This window comes from Xyrauchen texanus, chromosome 24 (assembly GCF_025860055.1).
Source record: "Xyrauchen texanus isolate HMW12.3.18 chromosome 24, RBS_HiC_50CHRs, whole genome shotgun sequence".
In the NCBI taxonomy this organism is placed as follows: domain Eukaryota; kingdom Metazoa; phylum Chordata; class Actinopteri; order Cypriniformes; family Catostomidae; genus Xyrauchen; species Xyrauchen texanus.
The window spans coordinates 11,894,414-11,919,315 of NC_068299.1; the positions used below are offsets into that span (position 1 = coordinate 11,894,414).

Consider the following 24,902-nt stretch of genomic DNA (forward strand, 5'->3'; position numbering starts at 1 on the left):
TCACAAAAAGGTGGTCAACTTTAGGGAGGAAGACACATCAGGAGGTAAGCCAATCTTCAAAAGTTGTTGACTGAGTTCTCAAAGGTCAAGAATTTCAGGGATGTGTGCAAATAGGAGAAATTTCACAAAATGAACACTTAAGCACACAGTTTGTAACAATCTTTAGGCGAACAACAAGAAGCCTGCTCATCCACTGTAAATTACCTTTAAGTCGACGTTCCCTAGACCATATAAGAGTTTGAGATCAGTTTGAAGTTTATTCGCTCTATTTGCAATACAACTGGTCATTGCAGCCACAATGCAAGAGCGACCCACATTATGTGGAATAAAACAACCTTTGCTAGGTTACTGAAATTACTAGTGATGTGTACGTGCATTATTTTAAACATGTCAAAATGCCATACATTTCTTGATGTGTACAAACTATTTTTTCCACTTAAGTGTCACGGCAATCAATTATTCAATAAATTGATACACTGACAGCTATGGACCATAGTTCAGTTTTATTGAGCATTACAATAGCAAGAGGTTAATACAATTTGCTGTTGAAAACGTCTACAGATGTTTACATTTTAAATAAATGCAGGGTCAAGTAAAACTAAATAGCATATACAGTATGTCAATGTAATAAGTTTACATTTATCTAGTATTGCAAGAGGTTTAACTAAAGAAAAGATCTAACTGCAGAACTGTCTTAGACATCAGTTTCATAAACAAACAAACAAACAACAAAAAACCCTCATCATTGTAATAACCTTCAACACAATTGATTCAGTTTCATTTATAAATACATTTTAGAGATCCTTTCAATTTTCTGCTGTTATAAAATACAGACCTTTTTTATCTGGTTACAAATATATTTAGCATTTTCAAAGATGGACTAACAGTCTTATTTAGCTTGCTTTTTGGGGTCTACTTATATCTCCTGAGCACTACACAAGGCATTAGAAAACACAAAGCTGTTCACCTATTAATACAGCTCAACCACACAAGTACACCATGCAGCTTTCAAACAAGGTCAAGTGAAGTCAAGTGGATTGCTCAACATGCACCATTCATTGGAACTGGGCATGTAATTGTACTTCTCTTGGTACACTCATAAGCATTTAAGTTAGTCAAAGTAGTGCACTTATTTAGTTAAGACGCTGGGAAAAAGTGCATGTGCATCTAGTCTTGTCAAAGATACAACTGCCATCAAATTTGTGGTGAAACCGTAACAACCATGAATTCATTCATTATCAATTTAGTGCATTTAACAGTAAATAGATTTGATATTAGTCCAACTCTTTCACTGAACTGCTAAACACAGCTTAATAGAAGTCAAATGAAAGAGCGATTCCTGTAATTTCAAAAAGCATTTAAATGATATGCTACGTGTATAATTGCGACATAACCAGACTCACTTCAAGCACACAATATCAAATATCTTGAAACAGCACACCTTTATTTTGAGCTACTAAACTGACCTTTTGCACAAATCAAGCATTAAGCTATATATAAAAACTAAATTGTAAAGTAATATTAAACATCAAGTATTAAGAAAACAAAAAGGATGATGGAGCATCAAGTCTTGTCCAGCGTGTACTAGAAGCTGAGAAGTTTGTTGGAAGCCCACGAAAACCAGAGCGGTGCACTAGTCCTGAAGTGCACTTGGCATGTCCTTTCCTTAGATGAGGCCTTAGGCAAAATACCATGCCAACTCCATCCCCATCTCAATTGAGAGTAAACCCATATATGCAGCTTGAAAGGGGTAGAAAGGTTTGATTTTATATAAGGACTGAATAAATAATTACATTTGAAATCACTATGAAAATAATTAATATGAGTACATGTGCACGAGAAAGAGAGACAAAGTAAGATAGAGATGGAAGAAAATACATATTGCAACCATTTTCCCCTTTATAACTGTGCTATTTAATGATGACAATGTCAAGCACTTGCTATGAAGATCCCAGTGGTGACATATTGCTGCAGAAATAGAGGATGATTTCACACCAGTTCAATCACTTGCAGCCCCCAGGCGACAAACTCCACCTTCAATTGCCAGTGACTGTCCCGCAACCGCCCCTGGAGGAAGTCTGGATATGTGAGTCTGGTAAACACACAGACAGAGAGAAAGAGAAGGAGACAGTGTTAAAGCCAAGTCCACACTACAAGACTGAGGGTTGCTGCCCTGCACACATTTAAAGACTATTTTTACATGCATGAACAAAAGTTTGATTTCAGCCAGACTAAAACAACAATTCGACTTTTTTTTAAAATGTCATATAAACGCTTTAGTCCGACAGAAATCGTACCAGTCCGACTTTTGCAAAGATAATGCGATTGTAGCTAAAATGCGCTTGATAGAAGTCACTTTTTTTATCATCTGAAAGGTCCTGCGACGAAAGGTGCGGAGCAACATATTTATATGTAATTGATGTTGGATGGTCAAACACTGCGCACCTAAAGACATACAGATGAAAACATCACTCATAGGTAGTCGCGTTTAAAAGACTACTAGATACTTTAGTATTTTGCCTTTACAAAGCAACCAGTTTAAATATTCTGTCCATCATAACATAATTGTTCTATCAAACTCTAAACCGCTGTTAAACAGAACTCCTTACATTCCCACAAAATTATTTTTCATCAGACTTGTAGTAATAACCGGATGATTAGTGCATAGCAAAGGTGGTTACAAATATTAGAGAAATCCAGATTGACAATTGTTAACATAAGTTAATAGAATACAACAGGCATATTGTTTTACTCACAGACTAAAAGCTGTTTATTAGTATTCAGCATAAAAATACATATGTAACAAAGAGGTATGGGAAAAACTGTTTCTGTGGAGTTTTGTGTTCATTGCCACAGTCAACAATGATGACTCTAAGCCGTTAAAGATATTACGGTTTCATTTTCTATTAATACATGATCTTCTGTAAAGCAGCTTTGAAACGATGTGTGTTGTGAAAGGTGCTATACAAATAAAAATGACTTGACTAGACTCATGTATTGATATGTTAACTGGCTGAAGGGGAAAGGTCTGAATGCATCCTGCAAGACTACAACAAAACACACCCACTACAAGACACGCCCACGACAAGTTAAGCCCCCTTCAACAACAAAAAAAAATATATGTATATATTTATATATCGCAATATCCATATATATATATAAATATATATATATTGTGAAGGAGGGAACAAAACAAATGTACACATGATGTACTTTCCCGGACAACGAAATACCCGACCGACAAAGAATGCACAGATTAAGTAGCTTCTTTGCCAAAGAGATGTTGCCCTTCGCATCTGTTGTAAAGCCACCTTTCTAAATGTTGAACAACACACATTTTAACTGCACTTATTTTTTTCCAGTTTCATTTAAATGTTTGGTTAAAATGAATAAAAAATTCAAAGTTTGAAATCAAGGTGTGTTGCTTTATTGTGTAGGCCTTACCCTAAACTGTCTTAATGAAAACTACCCCATAGTACCACCTAGCGTCCAACCAGTGGTAATACCGGTGTTCCTGTGGAGTTTTTTTTTCTTTCTACGACCAACTGACCAATCAAAATATGGTCGACCAAGACTTCTCATCGACTAACGCTTGGTCGACTATTAGGGGCAGCCCTACTACATAGGCAGCTGCCTAACAAGAGATTCACTCTAGACTGAGATGGACATCCATATTCAGCCAAACATTTAAGCAGTTGTATATAATCAGAAAACTGCTTCATTTGAGACACATAACCAAAATAATGCCTTTATAATTCTTTCATAATTGCTGTGTTATGAAAAAAATCTTCTTTATGATGTGTTAAAGAGCTTGTTCAAAAACCAGCATGTTCAAACAGCATGTAAAACCAGCATGTTCAAACCAGAACTGGGGCTTCAACATAAAAACAGGTCTATGACAATGGCCATGCTTTAGCTGTCATTTTCACATTCCATTTTGTTCACAGCCAAAGTGCAGGAACATTTTCCAAAATGCTAACTGGAAAAAGAAAAGTGTGCAGTGTCACCCATTTGTCACCAACCAAAGTGGGAAGCAAAGGACATGGGAAGACCAGTTCTTTGGACAGCTGTATATGTACGTGTGTGTGTGTGTGTGTGTGTGTGTGTGTATGTATGTATGCATTAATGCATGTATGTATGGATATATGTACAACCCCAATTCTGAAAAAGTTGGGATAGCAAGAAAAATGCTAATAAAAACAAAAATTTGTGATTTGTAAATTATATTCACCATTTGCTATATTGAAACACTGGCATGCTGCTCTAATGAACTTCACATTATATGATGTTTTATTATTTTTTTGCTTATGTTTGTTGCTTCAAAATGTTTACATATCTGTCTGCATTCATGGGGTTCTCACAGATGTGCGAACCCCATGCCATAGGCACTGACACACACCCCTGGCCCACACAGACACTGGCTTTTGGACCCAACACTAATAACAACTCTCAACTCTCTTCAGACCAAAAAACAGTTACTATCTCTACTTTCCATTTTTGAGTTGAGACCAAAAACAGAGAAGCCATGTTCATGATATCCAATACAGATGAATGCCGTTTTTTAAGACAGTGACGTCTGAGAGATCAGAGGTCACGCACATTCAGAAGTGGTTTTCATATTTCCCTTTACGCATTTGACCAAATTCCTTGGAATTTGTATCTATATTGTGCACTCCAAATGGTGAACAAGTCTTGAACGATCTTTGCTCTTGAAGGACTAGACTGTTTTTGGAGGCTCCTTATACAGTACTATGACACAACTGCCTCACCTGTTTAATGTCTGCTGTTTCACATCGCCTTATTTTAAGTCATCATATTGTTATTAGTCTTAAATAGCCCGTCTCAACTTTTTAGAATGTGTTGCAATCAACTGATTTTAAATTACTGTACATTTAAAAAAATCAATGAAATTCACAAGGTAAAACATCATAGTTGTATAGCAAATATAATTTACAAATCACTCCTATTTGTTTTTATTCAAATTTTTCATACTGTCCCAATGTTTTTGGAATTGGGGTTGTATGATTGTATGTATGAATGTATGCATTTATGTATGTATGTATATTTGGATGTATGGTCATGTGGATGGATGGACATGCAAACTAGTTAATACATTTGAAAGGATGGATCAATGGAGGGATGTATCGATGGATGAACATGAAAACTATTCATATCTTTGGATGGATGGATGAGATTTGTGGGTGAAGCAACCCAGCTTGATGCACCAGAACTACAAACCAAGCGACTGACAAGATACCGTATCTTGATGAGTGATGCTGTTGGCAGTGCCGGCAGGTTTAACATGAACATTATTTGCCTCTGATAAATAATGCAGGTACGCACGGCAGGAAATTACCACCGCACCTTCATTTTCCTTTCATTACCTGACGCAAGGATGTGAGGTGTTTTCTGGGAGTTTAACGTCTTAGCACCTTTGTTCGTGCCAAAGAAAGTCTTTTTCTTACCATCAAAAGACCATCATTAGTCAAATTTCTATGGCTCTTCATACACGCTCTACACATGAAGGGCCCCTATACAGGCCCTAACTGCAACATATGGCCAAACATAGCAACTGTGTAAACAGAGATACTACACACAAAATAAGTTGAGGAGTTTGAAGGTAAGAAGCCTCGTTAAGAGAAAGAGATTCATCAATGCCAGGCATAAGAGCCAAAGAGCTTGAAGAAACAGCGAGTCTTTGCTTCCAGCCAACCCAAACCCTCACTGACAATGGAGTGGACAAAGAGTACGTTGGCTCCTACAAGAACTGACTAGAGCCCCTGTTCAGAGCACAAATCCAACAAAGGACTATTCTAAAACGGATCAATGCACACTTCCTGCCATGCTCCGAGCAACTGGCGTGAATAGAAACAGTTAAAATGGCACTCACTCCAAGAGCTCTGTACTGTTTTTGCTATCTCACTGAGCTGCCAATCAGCCATGGCTTTCATCTCAACAAACACGCACGTGCGCTCACGCATGCACACACAGCAGTACAATGCATGCAGGAATGGGAGGAATGTTTCTGGAATGAGTTGGTGTCTTTATACCATTATCGCTCCTTAGAGCGATCAGAAGAATGTTGCACACAGACCCATAATGTTCAGTCAAAGCCACAATTTATCAGCATTACTCATTTTATTCAGCATCTAAGCGGATATTATGTCAACTATAGAGCAGAACCCTATAGCCAGTCCGCACACCTCAAGATTCCCTGAGCCTTTTAAAATAATAATAATAATAATAATAATAATACAAAAAAATAGGGAGGAGAATAGTAAGATATTTATAAATTCTGGTTCAGATTTATCTTATTGATTCCGGTTCCTTAACAATTCCATTCAAGATTATCTAAGTACTTTGGGGAAAAAAAATAATTTGAAGAAAAAAAAAAAAAGAAAAAGAAATATATATATAAAATTGCAATCCAATAATAAGTCCTCACTATTTATTAAAAATATCAAAATAATACAAAAATAATTATAGTATAAAACAATACACAAATAAAAGTGTGGTAATATTTTATGCATTCAGTGTTAGATTTGAGAAAATATCACTGATTACAACAAAACTCATTACAATATAATGTGTATCTTTAAAGAAATATTCCGTGTTCAACAAGTTAAGCTCAATTGACAGCATTTGTGGCATATTGTTGATTAACACAATACAAAATTTCAACTCATCCCTCCTTTTCTTTAAAAGAAGCAAAAATCGAGGTTACAGTGAGGCACTTACAGTGGAAGTGAATATCGCTAATTTTGAGGGTTTAAACAGCAGAAATGGCTAACATTATATAAAAGCACTTACATTAATTCTTCTGTTAAAACTTGTGTATTATTTGAGCTGTAAAGTTGTTTAAATTGTCACTTTTACAGTCCTTTTAGGCTTTTAAGGATTAACGCTATGTCGTCAAGGCAACCAAGTTGTAAAATTGGATATAACTGGTTAGTAAGTGATTTTATCACACTAAAATCATGTTAACAAGCAAATTATTTATGTCTTGTGGCATCTGGAATCAAACATGATGAAAGTTATTACTTGCTTTCTGTGAGTCAGATTAATTCAGGAACCGCTCCAAATGACTTAAATGTGTTTTTGAGTCGCAAAAAGGAACTGGCTAATAAGAGTATTTTTTTCAGGAATCAGACTACACTGGTAGCAGCGCTGCTGAATTATTTTGCAGTAAAAACATTGTGACAATATTTTAATATGGTTCCATCTACTGTATATTGGCAGAAGAATGCATGTACAAGAACTATTAACGGAACCAAACGTTAATGGTTCCGGTATCTTGTTTAAAATGGAACTTTCTTGGTTCCCATCCCTACAAATAAACATTATTACATTTTTAAACTTGAATACTTGATTCTAACTGCTCAAACATAGCACTCCATCCATCCATCCATCCATCCATCCATCTTCAACCGCTTATCCGAAGTCGGGTCGCGGGGGCAGCTGCTCCAGCAGGGGGCCCCAAACTTCCCTATCCCGAGCCACATTAACCAGCTCTGACTGGGCGACCCCGAGGCGTTCCCAGGCCAGTGTGGAGATGTAATCTCTCCACCTAGTCCTGGGTCTTCCCGAGGCCTCCTCCCAGCTGGGCGTGCCTGAAACACCTCCCTAGGGAGGCTGGCCAGGGGCATCCTTACCAGATGCCCAAACCACCTCAACTGACTCCTTTCAACGCAAAGGAGCAGCGGCTCTACTCCGAGCTCCTCACGGATTACTGAGCTCCTCACCCTATCTCTAAGGGAGAAGCCCGCCACCCTTCTGAGGAAGCCCATTTCGGCCGCTTGTACTCGCGACCTAGTTCTTTCGGTCATGACCCAACCTTCATGACCATAGGTGAGGGTAGGAACAAAAATTGACCGGTAGATCGAGAGCTTTGCCTTTCGGCTCAGCTCTCTTTTCAGTGACAACAGTCGCGATAGAGCGAGTGCAATACCGCCCCTGCTGCCCCGATTCTCCGGCCAACCTCCGCTCCATTGTCCCTCACTCGTGAACAAGACCCCGAGGTACTTGAACTCCTTCACTTGGGGCAAAACCTCATTCCCTACCTGGAGTACGCACTCCATCGGTTTCCTGCTGAGAACCATGGCCTCAGATTTAGAGGTGCTAATCCTCATCCCAGCTGCTTCACACTCAAACACAGCACTCTGTAATTAAATGTGTATGTATGTATATATATATATATATATATATATATATATATATATATATATATATATATATATATATATAAAATGTAGTAAATATGTATAATGACTGCAAAAAATGATACAAAAAACCACTGTCCCATGCAGTGATTTCCCTTCTGAAGTCCCTTTCCATCTATTTTGCCTGTGCAAGTCCCACCAAACATGCTGCTCAGTTGAGACAGTATGAAACTCAATGATGATTGTGTCAATGTAGGAACTTCTTACCCTGGCTTTACTATCCTGGGCAGACATGTATCCCACACACATGCTCTCTGTAGTATGGCTCCACAGAAACTCCACTGCATACAAAGGGGAGAGAACGATGGTGAGATTCAGTAAGTAAAAAGCCATGACAATGGGTTTTTAACTTACATACTTTAATATAATAATAATCATAAAAAACAAACTACACCAGAATGGGTAAAAGAGATATAACTGTAGCCTATCAAACTCGATGTTTTCAGTTTGTGTTCCCCCTGGGAATTTTAACCCATGACCTTGCTATTGCAATGCCAAACCAGTTGCACTACAAGAACGTGAATGGGAATTTGGAAGGGTGTGCCTCAGACGAGATGAACACTGGCATGCTGCTCTAATGATCAACACAACAGACAAAGATTGATATCGGAAAAGTGTTTTTCAAAACTGTGCACGATTCATATTAGTCTCGAATGTGAAGCGACTGTTCCTTCATTGAGTGTCAGCCCAGTTGCCTAATCATAACAATGCTTCTATTCTCTGAGGCCAGACCACACTTTGAGACCTGTTTATTCTGCCATTTGTGAAACCAGGGAGCTGCCATGTTTATCCCTGAATGTTTAAACAAAGACGCCTGGAAAAAATAGTCAGCATATTTAGACAAGAATGCAAGGGAGGCGTCAGAAAGGAAGTGTGGAACAGAACTTATGAATGGCTTTGCAATGACTCAAATTTTCCTAAAAAATGATTTCCTATTGTTGACCATGATTTGGTGTTATTCCATCATCTTGGTATTTTAGGCAGAAACTATTGTTATCATGGTAAATCTTAAGGGTCTGTAAGGGTCTAAACCTCAGATAGCATCTGTTGGTTGCCTTTAGCAGATTTACAGAGGAATCCAAGTGTCTGAAATGTCTGTATTCTTTTTTTTTTTTTAACCATTTTTCTATATACTACAAAAGTATGCATTACAAATTGTAATATCAGCATAACAATTAGAGTCAAAAGCTGAAAAATGTACATAAATGTTCATGCTATTAGAACCTTAACTTTGACTAGTCCCAATTGTGCTTTAATGACAGCATGCGTTTGACCTGGCATGGAGTTCACAAGTTTGTGTAAACCCTGATGATCCATGTTATCCCAGTATGGTTTCAGAAAGATCAGAGGTTTCAAAGAGCATCTTGTGTGCTTAAATGAAAGCAAGCAAATCTGACTTTTTGTATATTGGAGCTAAAATGGTCAACGTCACAAATTGGTTTGATTAGTGATCTAGAAATAGTGCTGAATCTTAAACTTTTCATTTTACGTCACAACATTGCTTTGTTTAAAATGTTTTCCAGGTTTAAATGAAAAATAATTCCAGATTTTCAATGTGATCTCAGACTTTTGGATCTTAATGTAGATGTTTGTCCAGTTGACCACAAACTGTGTCCAGTAAACAGGCGAAACTTAGCAGTAACACCCTGCCTCAGAGAAGTGCGGAGACACAATGACTAAACATGCTGTGTTTGTATGTTTTTAGAGTTCTGGGTTGGATATTTACATACATGTAAACAGGCTTATTTTTAAAGACGAGACTATGTCAAAATAAGCATTCCAAACGCTATGAACCCCCATCCTCGGAAATCGTTTACACATAAGTCCGCCACTAACTGCAGATATGAAATATTTCTTATGACACAGTTATGTTTTTTAAAAGTAGGTGTAGGGCTGACTGGACTATGATCAGACCATGGTAAACTATGACTGGACTATGATCAGACTAAGGTCAGACTAAGACTGGAATATGATCAGACCAGGGTCGGACCTAGACTAGACCAAAGTCATACTAAGACTGGACTATGATGAGACCAACATCAGACTGGACTATGATCAGACTAAGGTTGGACTAAGACTGGACTATGATCAGACTTAGACTGGACTATGATCAGACGAAGATTGGAGTAAAACAGGACTATGATCAGATCAGACTAATGTCAGACTAAGACTGGACTTTGATCAGACTAAGATTGGAGTAACACAGGACTATGATCAGATCAGACTAATGTCAGACTAAGACTGGACTATGATCAGACTAAGATTGGAGTAAAACAGGACTATGATCAGACTAAGATTGGACTAAGACTGGACTATGATCAGACTAAGACTGGACTATGATCAGACTAAGATTGGACTAAGACTGGACTATGATCAGACTAAGACTGGACTATGATCAGACTAAGATTGGACTAAGACTGGACTATGATCAGACTAAGACTGGACTATGATCAGACTAAGATTGGACTAAGACTGGACTATGATCAGACTAAGACTGGACTATTATCAGACTAAGATTGGAGTAAAACAGGACTATGATCAGACTAAGACTGGACGATGATCAAATTAAGATAGGACTAAGACAGGACCATGATAAGATTGGAGTAAAACAGGACTATGATCAGACTAAGATTGGACTAAGGCTGGACAATGATCAGACTAAGCTTGGAGTAAAACAGGACTATGATAAGATCAGACTAAGGTCAGACTAAGACTGGACAAAAACAGGACTATGATCAGACTAAGATTGGACTAAGGCTGGACAATGATCAGACTAAGCTTGGAGTAAAACAGGACTATGATAAGATCAGACTAAGGTCAGACTAAGACTGGACAAAAACAGGACTATGATCAGACTAAGAAACTGCCATAATTTGTTACCTAGCTACAGTGGTGAACAGCTGCCACTAGAAATCATTGTGGTTCACATGTTAATGACAAATATACCAAGGATCAAATGTGAAAAGAGACTAGCAGGAGAACAGGTAAAATCAAACTTGTGAAAAGTATGAAAACAGCCAAAAAATGTGGTTACTGTTTCATGCTGCTGCAGTACAGAGGAGCACATACCCAGCAGAGCCTGCATGTCTTCAGACCTCTGGTCTTCTTCACATGTGCAGCACCTCAGAACAATCACCCCACCCAGAACACAGTCCTCGCCAGCCAGGAAAGGCGAGCCTTAAACACACACACACAGACAAACAAACAAGCCAACAGCGTTTCAACCATGACCCTCAGTTCATTACAGTCATATCATGTGCATTTTATTTTCCATTTAAATCTGAAATATACATCAAATGTTCATCAGTGGAGATGTCTAAGAAAATGCAGCTATATTGTAAATGGTTTATTAATTATCCTCTGTTCTGAGAAGTTACTAAAACGAGAGGAAAAGCAATCAATTTCTGTACTTTCTGTGCCAACCTTAAGGACTGAAAACAATTATTCTTTCCAAAGCATTTGTTTTATTAACCAAATGAGAAAAGTTGGGAGCAAAGCCACTTTTCGCTCTTTAATATGTTAATAATGGAAGGAGTTATTTCTGTAACCCCACATGGAGCCCTGATAAATGGACTCTAAAAAATAGCCAATAGTCTTACAAAGGGGGAAAAACAAAAGTTTTGAGCAGTCCAATTGGCTTCAAGCCCATTTCAAAGATTGTATCTTAAAACCAGTACTTTTGAACGCAGACTATGTTTAAACCAAGTGTAAGATCAGTCCATATAAGGGAAATGTTTTATACTTAAACTTACCGTATATAGGTGCTGTTTCATAAATGCCATATTGATTTTGCACATCATGTTGTATTCAGCTTGTTTACAGAGTACCAGGCTCTTTTTATGACACCTCTCATTTAAAACGCTTTAGTGAAGACCTGGACAGACTTCACACAGAATCTTGGCTTAACTGCGCACCTCAAGGGCATCTTAAAACTGTACTTTATCCAGTATTCCAATAAAACAGCTTTTATTCTTTCTGTTTTGTCCATTGTAATTTATTTACATTTCATTCTTATTATAAAACACACAAAATTTTGATCGGATGAGCAACATTTTTATTGACTTCATTTATTTACGCATTTATTCAGGGTTCCCACACATTTTGACCAATGGATTTCCACGAGTTTTCCAGTCGTTGAGAAAAGTCAAGTAGCCAATGAAATATTTTAGAGCGAAATGTGACCAGAACAATTTAGATTCTTTATAGAAATGTATATTCACTAAATAAATATTCATGACTTTTCCATGACTTTAAAACTTTAGGCCTGGGAAAGCCATGGAAATGAATAAAGTCTACAAAAAAATGCAAGGTTTTCCATGATTGTGGACAAGAAATGATTGTGTTTTATATAAAATGCTCCCCTCAATTTTGTTTTTTCATTGACATTTATGTGAATGAAAAAACTCATCAAAATAATGATCACCAATCAAACTTTGCAACATTTAATATAGACACTACTTAGAAAAAAGATAATAAACCCTAAATATCTCCCACACTTGCAACATGGATTTCCGTGCAAACAAAACTTTAAAGGTCACAGGCCAAAACCAGCAAAAATTCCCACATGTACTCAGTGTGTAAAATTAAATATGAAATCCAAGCGGTCACCCAATTTTACAAGCCCAGAAAGAGAACCAGACGAGCAAAGCCTCTGAACATGAAAGAAGAGAGACATCTTCAAACACACTGTCAACAGAGTTTTTATGACATCTGAAAATAACTGTGGCTGCAGAAATATGATTTAACCAAAAGCTTGTGCAGCCCATTCAAAATAATGTTATTGATCCCCAAATCCAAAAAACAAAAAAAGAGTTGTGGCCGTTTAATTTTTTTAGCACTCATTTTCAGTCAAGTAAGTTGTTAATAATTTTGTTGTTTAGTTTCAGCTGAGGGTTACACTTCCTCACATACAATAGTGAAGCGATGTTAGCCTGAAAGAGAGAGAAAAACACAAAAACAAGGATAATGGGAGGGAGAGACTTACTGATGAACTTGTTTTGCATAGCCTCCAGTAGGGCCTGGTGTGCAGTTTCAGCCTGCATGGCAGTAGAGCACTCTCTGGCCAACATGGTGCGAATCAGGTGCTCCCCAGAGCCTGCGATAAAACAGATGCACATTGTGAAATCTGCATTCCACAATTGACAAAAATAACATATTGCATGACAAAGAATACACTAAAACATCACGTACATCGTACAACTGCAAGAAATTAATAATTTTTTGGTACCTATTTTGATTGCATTAACATTTTTCGGATATGGAACTGAACCTCTCAGTGATTATCATCACTGATTATTTACAGAATTGTCCGAATAATATTTTGGACGATGTTCAGCCAAAAACAAAAATATGTTATGATTGTCATACGTCATTATTATTTTTTTTTTATTACCCAAACCTGTTATTCCAAACATGTATGACTTTCTTTTTTCCATGCAAAAAAAAAAAAAGGAAATATGCTGAAAAAATTGACTAGGTACTCTTTCCATACGATGAAAGTGGGATGCCAAAATTACAAAAACGTACATTTAAAAAAGTAGTCCATAGAACTGATGCACAGCAGTCAGGGTCCTCTGAAGGCATACAGTACATTTTAAAAAATTACAATTATTTTGTTACACTTTATATTAGGTGTCTTTAACTACTATGTACTAACATTAAAATACATACAACATGATTCATTTATTGTGTAACTACATGTTCTGCAAAATTCTCATAAGATTCACATTTGCTGCTACAGATGTTGAGGTATGGGTATAGGAATAGGGGTAGGATTAGCTTTGGAGTAACAGGTTACAATTAGGTTTAGGGTAAGGGCTGGGTTAGGGTTAGAGTTAGAGGTCAGGTTAACAGTGTAAATATAAAAGAAAATGAATGCAAGTACTTTAAATGCAAGTACAATGCAACTACACATATATACACTGCCAGCCCCCGCCAAAAACCTTTTTTAGAATTTAAATAATTATTATGATCTGGGGTTGCTTCAGTTGGTCAGGTCTAGGCTCAGCAACATTATGCGACAATAAAATTAGGTCAGCGTACTACCTGGATGTACTAAATGACCAAGTTATTAAGATTCATTGGGCACAAAATATGAAACAGTGGATCAGTGAGCATGAGGAATAATTTTCAAACATGTTTTGACCACCACAGACTCCTGACCTTAACCCAATTGAAGGTATTTTGGATGTGCAAAAGAAGTCTTTACGGAGTGGTTTGACTCTCCCGTCATCAAGACAAGAACATTTATGGAACTTTGGATGGAAACAAATGTTGTGACGTTGCATAAGGTTGTCGAAACAATGCCACAACGAATGCACGCCGTAATCAAAGCTAAAAGGCAGTATTGACGACGGGAGATCCTAAAGACTTTCAACGGGGATAAGCCTAGACCTGACCAATTGAAACAACCCCAGATCAAAACCATTATTTAAATCCAAACAGCAACTTTTTTTTTGGCCAGGCAGTGTACATAATAAATACATTGTGTCAAATGCTTAAGTACATAGTAGTTAAAGACACCTAATAGAAAGTGGGACCAATTATTTTTGCCTATTTTTTAGATTTTCACTTTACAATTTCATACTTTACCATCAAATTGAACTGTAAGATTTTTAATAAAAATAATAATAAAAAATGCAATATGTTTGCTGAATGCTATTTACTGTTGCGTGTCTCGTAACATGGCAAGTTTGCATATGGAGAATGACTCTGTGAGAAACATTTCCTTCGCTGCAGCTCTTAATCTCACAAAGATATCATATGGCTTCAGAGGACATAGAATACAGCGAATGAGTCATATGGAGTACCTTAATGATAAGAAGCCTGACAGTCTCAGTCCTGGGACAACCTGTCTAACTACTTCTGTATCATTTATATTTATTTATTTTTCACACAAAGAAAGTCAAAGTTTTGAAACAAAATCATAGAGAGTATTTGATGACATATGGTAAACTATCCCTTTACTAGCAGAGGGCATTTAGGTTATTTATGTTCTTCCTAATACACTACCTCGAAAATATCTTCATCTACAAACCATGACCCTGTTTACTCCTGGTATTAAGATGTGTTTTTGGTGAGCCGAAAACATGTGGTCAGCTTTAAATACAGGTCTAGAAAATCAAGAAATCAACATGCAGTGACTTAAGAGAAGCAAAAACATCTGTAGCTCAGGTTAATACTGGTAATCCACTAAAATAACAGACAAACCTGCTCTAAATGTTGCTTTCATGAGAAGATTCATTTTCAGATGCATCTAGGAGAAATAGCGCACCGTTTTTTCATGCTTTCTTTGTCTTATTTGGCTTAGTTGCAATTTAATGTCATGCAGTAGAGCACTGACATAGTGACTGATGCATGTCATCATGAAACAGATGGGATACCTCCCCTCCAAATCCAATCACAAGTGGTCACAGGAGACGCATTTAAGCGACTAGGTGTAAACAGCAATGTGTCTCACCTTACCACAAATGATCAGATCACCCGACTGGTATATCTTCATACCAGGTTTAAACAAGGACTGTCCTCATGTGCTGTTCCTCTATGTCTGCATCTTAAATCGCATACTTGTTCTGGAAGCAGACTTCTTTTTTAGTGGTGTAAAAGAAAAACAAACAAGAACAAAACAATTCCCTTAAAAGCACCTTTGAAGTGCTCCTTTGGAGCAAATGATCTTCTTGAAAGACAGGTGGAGGCCTGTAACCTCCTTTACACACACACAATACGATGAAATTAAAGCACTTGTAGACCTTTTATGTGAAGTTTTTTAAGAGAGAGGTAATTAAGTATTAAGTCACATCTCTGCAATCCACACACATTGCTATTTTTATATGAACTATGATAACAAAAACCCTAATTTTTATTATCAACACTTCAAAGGCCTGGATTGTCTAAGTAATCATAAAATGAAATGAAAAGACTTAAAAAACATTTTCTCAGACTAACTGTAACACAGTTCAATAACAATTAGCATGAGTATCCACGGGAACTATGAGTTAAATAAAACGTAAAATACCGAAATTGTTAATTTTTCACTGTCAAAAAAGAAAAGACAGTCACAGTCATTTGCCTCTCAAAGGTAAATGTATACAGCAGCCAGTTTCCGAAAAGGAGCGCGTGTAAAGGAAAACCTTGAACACAAAAAGCCTGGCAGACACTCAACCCTGAAAAACCATAAAGCCTTAAGAAAATAGCTGTGTTGTTTCTGTAAACACAAAAATGGGCCTTGTAAAATATCAGGTAACTACAACAAAAATCTGTGGTTTTGTTGCCATGACAATTAGATGCTAATTTCTTTTCTTTTTTTGTTTTTTAAACAAAAGAACGAACAAACAACTGGCTCCAACATTGGCTCACTATTTTCAAGTTACCGTAAACCCTCCAGTTCTCTAGAGAGAAATGGATGTTATTGGCAACATTACCACAAGTTAACAGTTAATTTAACAAGCAAACAGTGCCATGATAGCGCAAACTCCACTTCCAGAGGAAAGTAAATAAAAAAAAAAGAAACCAAAGTCAGCATGAAAGGCAAATGTGGCACAAGGAAACTCTCCATTGGCACTCAGTGAGACCACAGCAAACGCCGCAGAGTAACAGGGTTGACACGGGCACCCGTGCACAAGCTGAGGGAGAAAGCGAGCTCTGTGAAGCCAGAATGATTGTTTTTCTCCTCCTTTTGATAGGAACGCCTTTTAAGTTGGGAAATGAAAAGCAGGTGCACCGCTGGAGTGCACATTTGGATGGCCCGTCCTCACCGCCATCCGTTTTCAATTTCGAGGAGGATGAAAGAGAAACGCATGCTGAAATTGCCAAGGGGGGAGAAGGTGATAAAATGTGTGATTCTGCTTTTGTTTTTGGAATGGCGGACGATCAAAAACAAAGAGGCACCAAACACAATGCGAGTTTCGTGCCTGTTGCACACAAGTTTTGTGATTATAGAGTAAAATATCAACAGGGAGCACACATGTAAAACACCACTCCTAATATCATTCAGAGCAGTTGAATCAAGCAATCGAGAAAATCTCACGAAACCTGCCAAGAACATGTCAAGGTTACATTTCACCAAAGGATTTGGGTCCTGGGTAGCTCAGCGAGTAAAGACACTGACTACCACCCCTGGAGTCGCGAGTTTGAATCCAGGGTGTGCTAAGTGACTCCAGCCAGGTCTCCTAACCAATCAAATTGGCCCGGTATGCTAGGGAGGGTAGAATCACATGGGGTAACCTCCTCGTGGACGCAATAATGTGGTTCTGGCTCTCGGTGGGGCACGTGGTGAGTTGTGCGTGGATACCGTGGAGAGTAGCGTGAAGCCTCCACATGCACTACATCTCCGCAGTAATGCGCTCAACAAGCCACGTGATAAGATGCGAGGACTGACGGTCTCAGACACGAAGGCGACTGAGATTCGTCCACCACCACCCAGATTGAGGCGAGTCAATACACCACTGTGACGCTTTCCACTAAGCAAGACACAGGAAGCAGCGTCGGCTTCAAGGTAAGGTTCTTTAATTAACACACTTTCTATTTCAAACACAACTGTACAGCACACTTTCTCTGTAGTTGCTACTCCGGGTGTAGGCACTCTCCCCCGAGGCTCTGTGGCTGCTGCTCTTTTATGCCGCTCTCCTCATGCTTACTGCAATTAGACACAGGTGTTAGACATAATTTAGCTCAGGTGTGAGCGCCCTTACCGCTTTTCTCTCCCGGACGGGCGCTTGACCACGCCCCCGCTGCCACAGCCACCACGAGGACTTAAGAGCGCATTGGGAATTGGGCATTCCAAATTGAGGAGAAAAAAATTATGTATTTTAAATAAAAGAAAATAAGGCCTATTTAAGTACCATTCAAATTTTTTGCATTGTGATGTTTTTTATCACAATCAATTACAATTAAGCTTCCCCCCCATTCAGTGCAGTATTAAAATACAAAACAATGATAAATTACTATATTACAGTTAGTATTACATTTTGTAATTACATTACAAAATTACTGGATTACAGTAATGATAATCTAAAAAGAATCACCACTATGAACTAAGATAAAAAATATAAAGTAAAATGTCTATATTACGGTAATGATATTTGGGGAGAAAATGTGTTTATCAAAAAAAAAATGTCACCAAAAAAATAAAATAATAAAAAAATCTTAAATAAAACTTTTTTTGAAATGTGACCTGCACATGTTCCTGACATGTTATCATGAGATCCAACCAACACCGTTTCATTGGAGTGATGAACCAAATAGACCAACATCTTTCTAAAAATGCAAGTGTGGCCAACAACAGAACAAGCAACTTTCATGCGTTCAAAAAAAAATGTTTTACTAGAGGAAGTCCTACATGCTGCACCCCTATGCAACTTGCAATGCCTGAATGAAGCACAGTCTCTCTGCAATGGGCCAGGTGTGTGTCTACCTCAGGGTTCAGACTGGGCCAAAGGTGCTTTCACACCATGGTGCCGCAAACCACTTAAGGTCATGTGCATGGATGTGAGACAAATGTTGAAGGAGAGAACAAGAATATGGCCTTAATCTTAGAGTAACACTCCTTAAAATCGTGCAAGTGATTATAGTGCACGGAAACATATTAACAGAGGCTAGAGTTCGACAATGCAAAGCCAAGATTTTTACAAGGTGTCTGATTGTTAAAGCAATGTCGCAGCCTCGTGAATATTATAAAAGTTACAGGTGCACTTATGCCGAAAAATTGCAGGCAACATGTCATGGTTATGAACTAAACATGGGTAAATGTACTGCACCAGATAACGTTCAATCCTGTACCACAGAGCGCAGCAGTAATGTTCTAGAGAAAAGCAAATCCCATTCATTTTCCCCATAGTCAGAGTAACTGATTTTTAGCACTAACATAGAAACCTTTCAACACAGACTTACCATGAGCTCTGAGATTAGTTAGTGATGGAATATGCTGTGTTTAATACGTGGTGAATAACTACACTACCCATAATCCTGAAGAGGGTTCCGCCAATCAGAGAAAACTGGTGTTGCCAGAGTCTCAAACTACTTGTGTATATATCTGCATATTTTGAAATAAACTTAAAAATATTGTTTTTATACTTTTACTCAATTACTTTTCAATATTCTGTTACTGTACTGTTTCCTCATAAATTATGTTAAGTAAACAATCTTGTTCCTTTGAATTTTTTCTCGTTTTCATTTACTTTTTTGCTTAAAATCAAAGTTTATAATCTTGTATTGTGATTCATCCTCGAGCTGGTTGTTTTGGTTCATAGCTTAGAACTATTTACTTGAAGATTTGGACATACTTCCAGGACTGCTGAAAAAGTAGGCGCTGTTGTTAGGAAAAGCTAATCCTGTCTGACCCAATCTAGCCACCATTGTTCTTTAAATCACATTCATATCCAAAGAACATATACGCACATCAAAAGCAATGACGTCTCATGATGCAACGTATACACCCAACACATTTTTGCCTTTTCTTTAGTCCTGACCTGAAGAGAATAGTTCCTATACCATCTATTCAAACACAATCATATCATGCTCTTCTGTATCTAGCCTTGAACAACAATCTGTCTTTTATCATTACTGCTTTCAGAAATACAGACATCCTCTTTTGGCACAAAGGACAAGTATGCTTGTATTTGCTGTATAGAGATGTGAATCACATCTGTGCAATACTGACTTGGGCACAGACAATACATGAAAAAAAAGCTTTTTTATTCATGTGACAGAAAGCATTAGTTTAAAATCTAAAGCATTCAGCCCTGGGCCCCACTCACGGAAGGAATCCCAAGCAAAGCAGAATATCTTATTTTGCTCAAGAAATATGTCCATACTAAGCATCTGGCAAATGACATTAAGATGCTGAAGAGAAGGGTTGACATACACATCAGAGCTGTAGGAAGTACAGCAAAATTACTACATAATTACTAAAAATTTTTACTACAAAGCAGGAATAAGTTAGGACACAGTTACAAACGTTGCATATCAAATAAGGAACAGTTAACAGAAAGTAATGGCAGACTAATAAGATTCCAAAATGTTTGATACCTGAGGTACTCACAGCTGTAGAGTAAAGGCTGACGTCACGGGCGTTTTCCGCCCAGCAGCCACATCCGAAGTGAGCAGCCTGAGAACCAGAGAAAGATTAGGAGAATAACATTTTACGAAACTTGAAGAATAAGAATTATATCCATAAGCAAACACACAGATGGAGTGAGGCAGCAGTGAGCATGTCACTTTGTTGCATCTATTGAGAGTTAAAGGGTTAAAATCATTGTAGGAATATTCATACCTACTCACAACTTTTGGCACAACAACTACACACCAAGTGCACTACAAAATTTCCATTGAAGACCCCATGAAATAGCATCTCATGTGCAGTTTACTTTCCTGTGTTGAAGAATTTCCTTTTGAAACAGGAAGATTGGCCAGAACATATTGAAGTCCCTTTATTCTTTTTAATTAGCCAATAGGCTTTAGTTACATCACAGCCGTAAACCATGATTTAATAAATGCTAACTTCTCCAGGTTGAATTATGCGTAGGGAGATTTTCCTTCTAGAATGCGTTTGATCGGGGAAACAATTATTAGTGCAAGATGCGTCAAGAATATTTTTGGTCTGTTTTCTTGGAAGAAAAACATATGCACATTCTTAAAGCGTATACTGTACCTGCTAGTAGATTGTGTTAGATAACTTTTATGAGTATACTAGCATATTGAGAGCTTCATAGCAAGACATGTACTAAAATAAAAACTCTTTTAACATACATGGTTTAAAAGAATACAAGTCAAACAAGCAGTTAGATTTACCTGTCCCACTCGGCCTGGGTGCTTCATGGCCAGACCTCCGCTGGAAACCGCAGCCGCCACATTTCCTTCTCCATCCACCACGACCGCGCCTACCGTGTCCAGACAGGCTGAGTTATTCACCTCACCTTCCACCATAATGTCTCCTACTGGCTCCAAACAGCCAAAATCGTTCTCCTGCACAGACAATTGCCGTTCAATTACAATTTCTTGTACGCACGGATATTAAACAGCCCTTTAAGTTTCTGCAGTCTAACATCCTGACTTCATTTATACAGTGAATTCAAAAATAAATGTCCTCTTTCAAAGTGTCAATGTATCTTCATACAAAACTCATTTATAATGGGTAAAGTGGTCATTTTTAAAAGGATTGTTTTCATTTGCTGATTGCAGTGTACTTTGGAGAGAGCATGACTGTGGATTGAAACAGGCATAGAGCTACTTGATAAATGGGCTTTTCCTGGGAAATTGCAGCAGGGGACATGATGACTTATGATTTATAATTCCATCTTCCACTAAATTGAGTGTCATTACTAGGCCATGGGTCTTCTTCAGACCTTGACTGATTTTTACGCACAACAATTTTCTAAAACATGAGAAAAGAGGCTAAGACTGATTGATCTCGCCATCCGCTATAAATCTGACAAAATCAACTCCTGTACAACATCTGCTTTCAGACCTTCCCAAAGAAGCACATCAATTTTCCTATCCTTTATGGGTAGCTGTTTGTATAACCTTTATGTCCTAAAAAACGATCCTGCTTTTTCTCCATTTTGGTTTGTCATGAAATAATGTTGGTAAAAATCTTTACTCAGCTGTGTGAGAGAAGTTAAAACAATACCAGTTCGGAGCTGTCTTAGAAAGCCATGAAAGTATCTTCAAAGGGATACTTCATCCAAAAATGAAAATTATCTCATTATTTACTTAATGATATCCCAGGTGTGTTTGACTTTCTTTCTTCACCAGAACACATTTGAAGAAAAATAGAAAAATAGCTCAGTAGGTCCTTAAAATGCAAGTGAATGGAGATTTCTCTTCTGAAGCTCCAAAAATCACAGACGGCCAGCATAAATGTCATCCATATGACTCCATCAGTTAAATAAATGTCTTCTAAAGTGACATGATCACTTTTGGTGCGAAAAACTCAATATTTAAGTACTTTTTAACTGAAAACCATAAATTCCATTAGGCTTCACTAGAGGGTGGATTCCAAGTGGTCTCTCATGTGATGTATTTGCGTTGACATGATACAGACATAATCTCATTCTCCACTTGGTTGAGACAGCCAGGATAAGCACATAAACGCACCATTGTGAGTAAAGAACCAGATAAATACAGATCTAAACCAAAACCTACCCAGCTACTCCGCATTCCGTTGCAGAACAGAAGCATGATTTAGAGTTTAAAAAAAAAAGTACTTAAATATTGGTAAATAAATAAATGGTCTGCACTTATATAGTGCTTTTTTAAACCTTAGAGATTACCAAAGCACTTTACAGAGTGTCCCAATCACCCATTCACACACACACACACACACACACACACACACACACACACACACACACACACACACACACACACACATGCAAGGCACTAGCCTGCCATTGGGAGCATTGGGTTCAGTGTCTAGAACAAGGACACTTCGGCATGTGGAGTCGTGTGGGCCGGGAATCGAACCGCCAACCCTGCGATTGGCAGCAGACCCACTCTACAAACTGAGCCACAACCGCCCCAAATATTGATCTTTTTCACACCAAAAGCAATCGTGTCGCTTTAGAAGACATTCATTTATCAGCTGGTGTCGTCTGGATGACGTTTATGCTGACTGTCTGTGATTTTTGGAGCTTCAAAAGAGAACTCTCCATTCACTTGCCCCTTATGGACCTACTGAGATATTTTCTGGGATATCATTAGGGTGAGTAAATAATGAGAGAATTTTCATTTTTGGATGAACTATCCCTTTAAGTTACTGTGTAAAAATAACTAACACTTATTTGACCAAATCATTTCTATGACTGTTCATGACCTTCATTCATGATTACTAGATGAGGATTTCTGATATTATTTTCCATTTGTATGTCAGGTACAAATCTTTTGAATGAATATTTTTAAATGATTATACTTATTAGTGTACAAATGTCTCCATTAAGACCCTCTAGCACAGGAGGGTATTGTCACACTGGTTTGCTGTCAAGTTTTACTTTACTCAAGCACTCACAACCATCAATTTCTAGCCAATTAAATAATATCAAAATGTTATTTTACAAATTATCTTTTACCTCACATATCCACTTCAAAATGAATAAATTTACAAGTTGTTTCTCACCAACACCTTTTGTATGCCTTCAGAAGACTTGGAATATGACGCACAAGCCGCATGGACTACTTTATGATAAGTTTTGGTTCCTTTTTAAGCTTTAAAGTGGGGCACTTTTTAGAGCCATTGTATAGAAATGACAGCAGGCAAAATTCGTTAAAACATCCCCTTTTGTGTTCCACATTAGAAGGAAAGACAAACGGATTTGGAATGACAAGTTAATAACAACAAGTGAGTAAATAATGAATTTTCATTTTCGGGTGAACTATACATTTATTAATATGTGTTTATAACAAGGGGACAAAATGAGACGATTTCAACAGTGAAAACTGCACGAGTGCACTCGCCCACATAAAAGAGGACACCAAAACTTCTAAATTCTGTGACGCACATTAAACACATTAAAAATGAGCAAGAACTCTAAGACCCCAGGCAAGCGATACAAATGCATTTCATCTCCAGTAAAACAATAAATATGCCACTTATAAAATCAAACAAACCACAAGCCACTTGAGAGGGTACTGGTGGATGCGTTATCTTAATCACCATTTAATGCATAGCTTTGTAGAAAAAGGGTTTATTGAACTGGACTGCATTTACGAACAAGAAAGCAAGACCATGTGGCACCCCAGAGGCAGAGATCACTCATGCAGACAGAGCCAATAGCAATAATATACTTTAAACTGATGCTATCTTTAAAACAAACGGTACAAGTTTCTAACTCCAAACACGAATACCATCTATTCCAAACTAATGTATTTGTCTTTCCTGTCCAATCAAACTTTCGTCCAAATTTTCTGTGGGATATTCAGACACTGTAATTTGCAGCTAATGACCCAAGAGTGACCCACGTACATTTCACTTTCTCATAGGGACCACACAAGTGTCACACCAAACATTCTGTTGATGGATCTCCACTGGAACCCATTTTCCCTCGACACCTGCATTCCATGTGTACCTGTCAAATCGCTTCCTTGAAAATGTACCAAACAAGTAGGAGATGCTAACATGTTTAAGCACATTATGGGAAACAATTTGGTAAAATAACTTCAAGATGTGGGTGCGGGAGACATCAGGGAGTAGGGTGGTGCTGGTGCAGAAACACAATGGTCTCTCAGCTTACATCTGAATAACAACAGTAGCAATAAAACTGTTATGTCTCAGAACACTAACATATGAACCTGAGATTTTTGGTTTCATTAAATTGAGAAATAAAAGATCCATGAAATCGATGATGACGAGAAGACACCCCACCAAAAACACTGACAGAATTCACATAAAAGGATATGGTTAATGGAACTGTCCAATGTCCCAAACATTGTCATTATACAGTACTCACCCAAACCCACATGCCTTTTATTTTTTCAGTGGAACACAAAAGGTGAAGGTTTGAAGAATATTCGGACCACTCTTTTTTATATAATGAAAATGAATGAGGACTGGGGCTATCAAGCTCTAAATAATAAAAAAAGCACTATAAAAATATAATAAAAGTGGTCAATATTTAAATCGTTACTCACAGAAAATCTTGACATCAGGCCTATCTCACCGCGGAGAGATATAGTAGTGATATTAGTAAACAA

The 24,902-nt window shown here is 37.7% G+C and overlaps 1 protein-coding gene across 2 annotated transcripts in view; it reads right to left on the minus strand.

Annotated features, from left to right (window-relative positions):
* Window positions 1-488: 488 nt before the first annotated feature.
* Window positions 489-24,902, minus strand: part of tasp1 (taspase, threonine aspartase, 1) — a 44,291-nt gene continuing 19,877 nt past the window's right edge. The window contains exons 9-15 of one of the 2 annotated variants that reach the window (XM_052090666.1): window positions 21,006-21,179; window positions 20,244-20,322; window positions 13,204-13,314; window positions 11,289-11,396; window positions 8,427-8,500; window positions 1,996-2,092; window positions 489-1,740 (exon numbers count right to left, since the gene is read on the minus strand). In XM_052090666.1, the coding sequence (XP_051946626.1) occupies window positions 2,000-2,092; window positions 8,427-8,500; window positions 11,289-11,396; window positions 13,204-13,314; window positions 20,244-20,322; window positions 21,006-21,179 (639 nt within the window). In that variant the 3' untranslated portion in view covers window positions 489-1,740; window positions 1,996-1,999. Of the gene's footprint in view, window positions 2,093-8,426; window positions 8,501-11,288; window positions 11,397-13,203; window positions 13,315-20,243; window positions 20,323-21,005; window positions 21,180-24,902 lie in introns of both variants that reach the window. The other variant, XM_052090664.1, reaches the window with a different exon arrangement.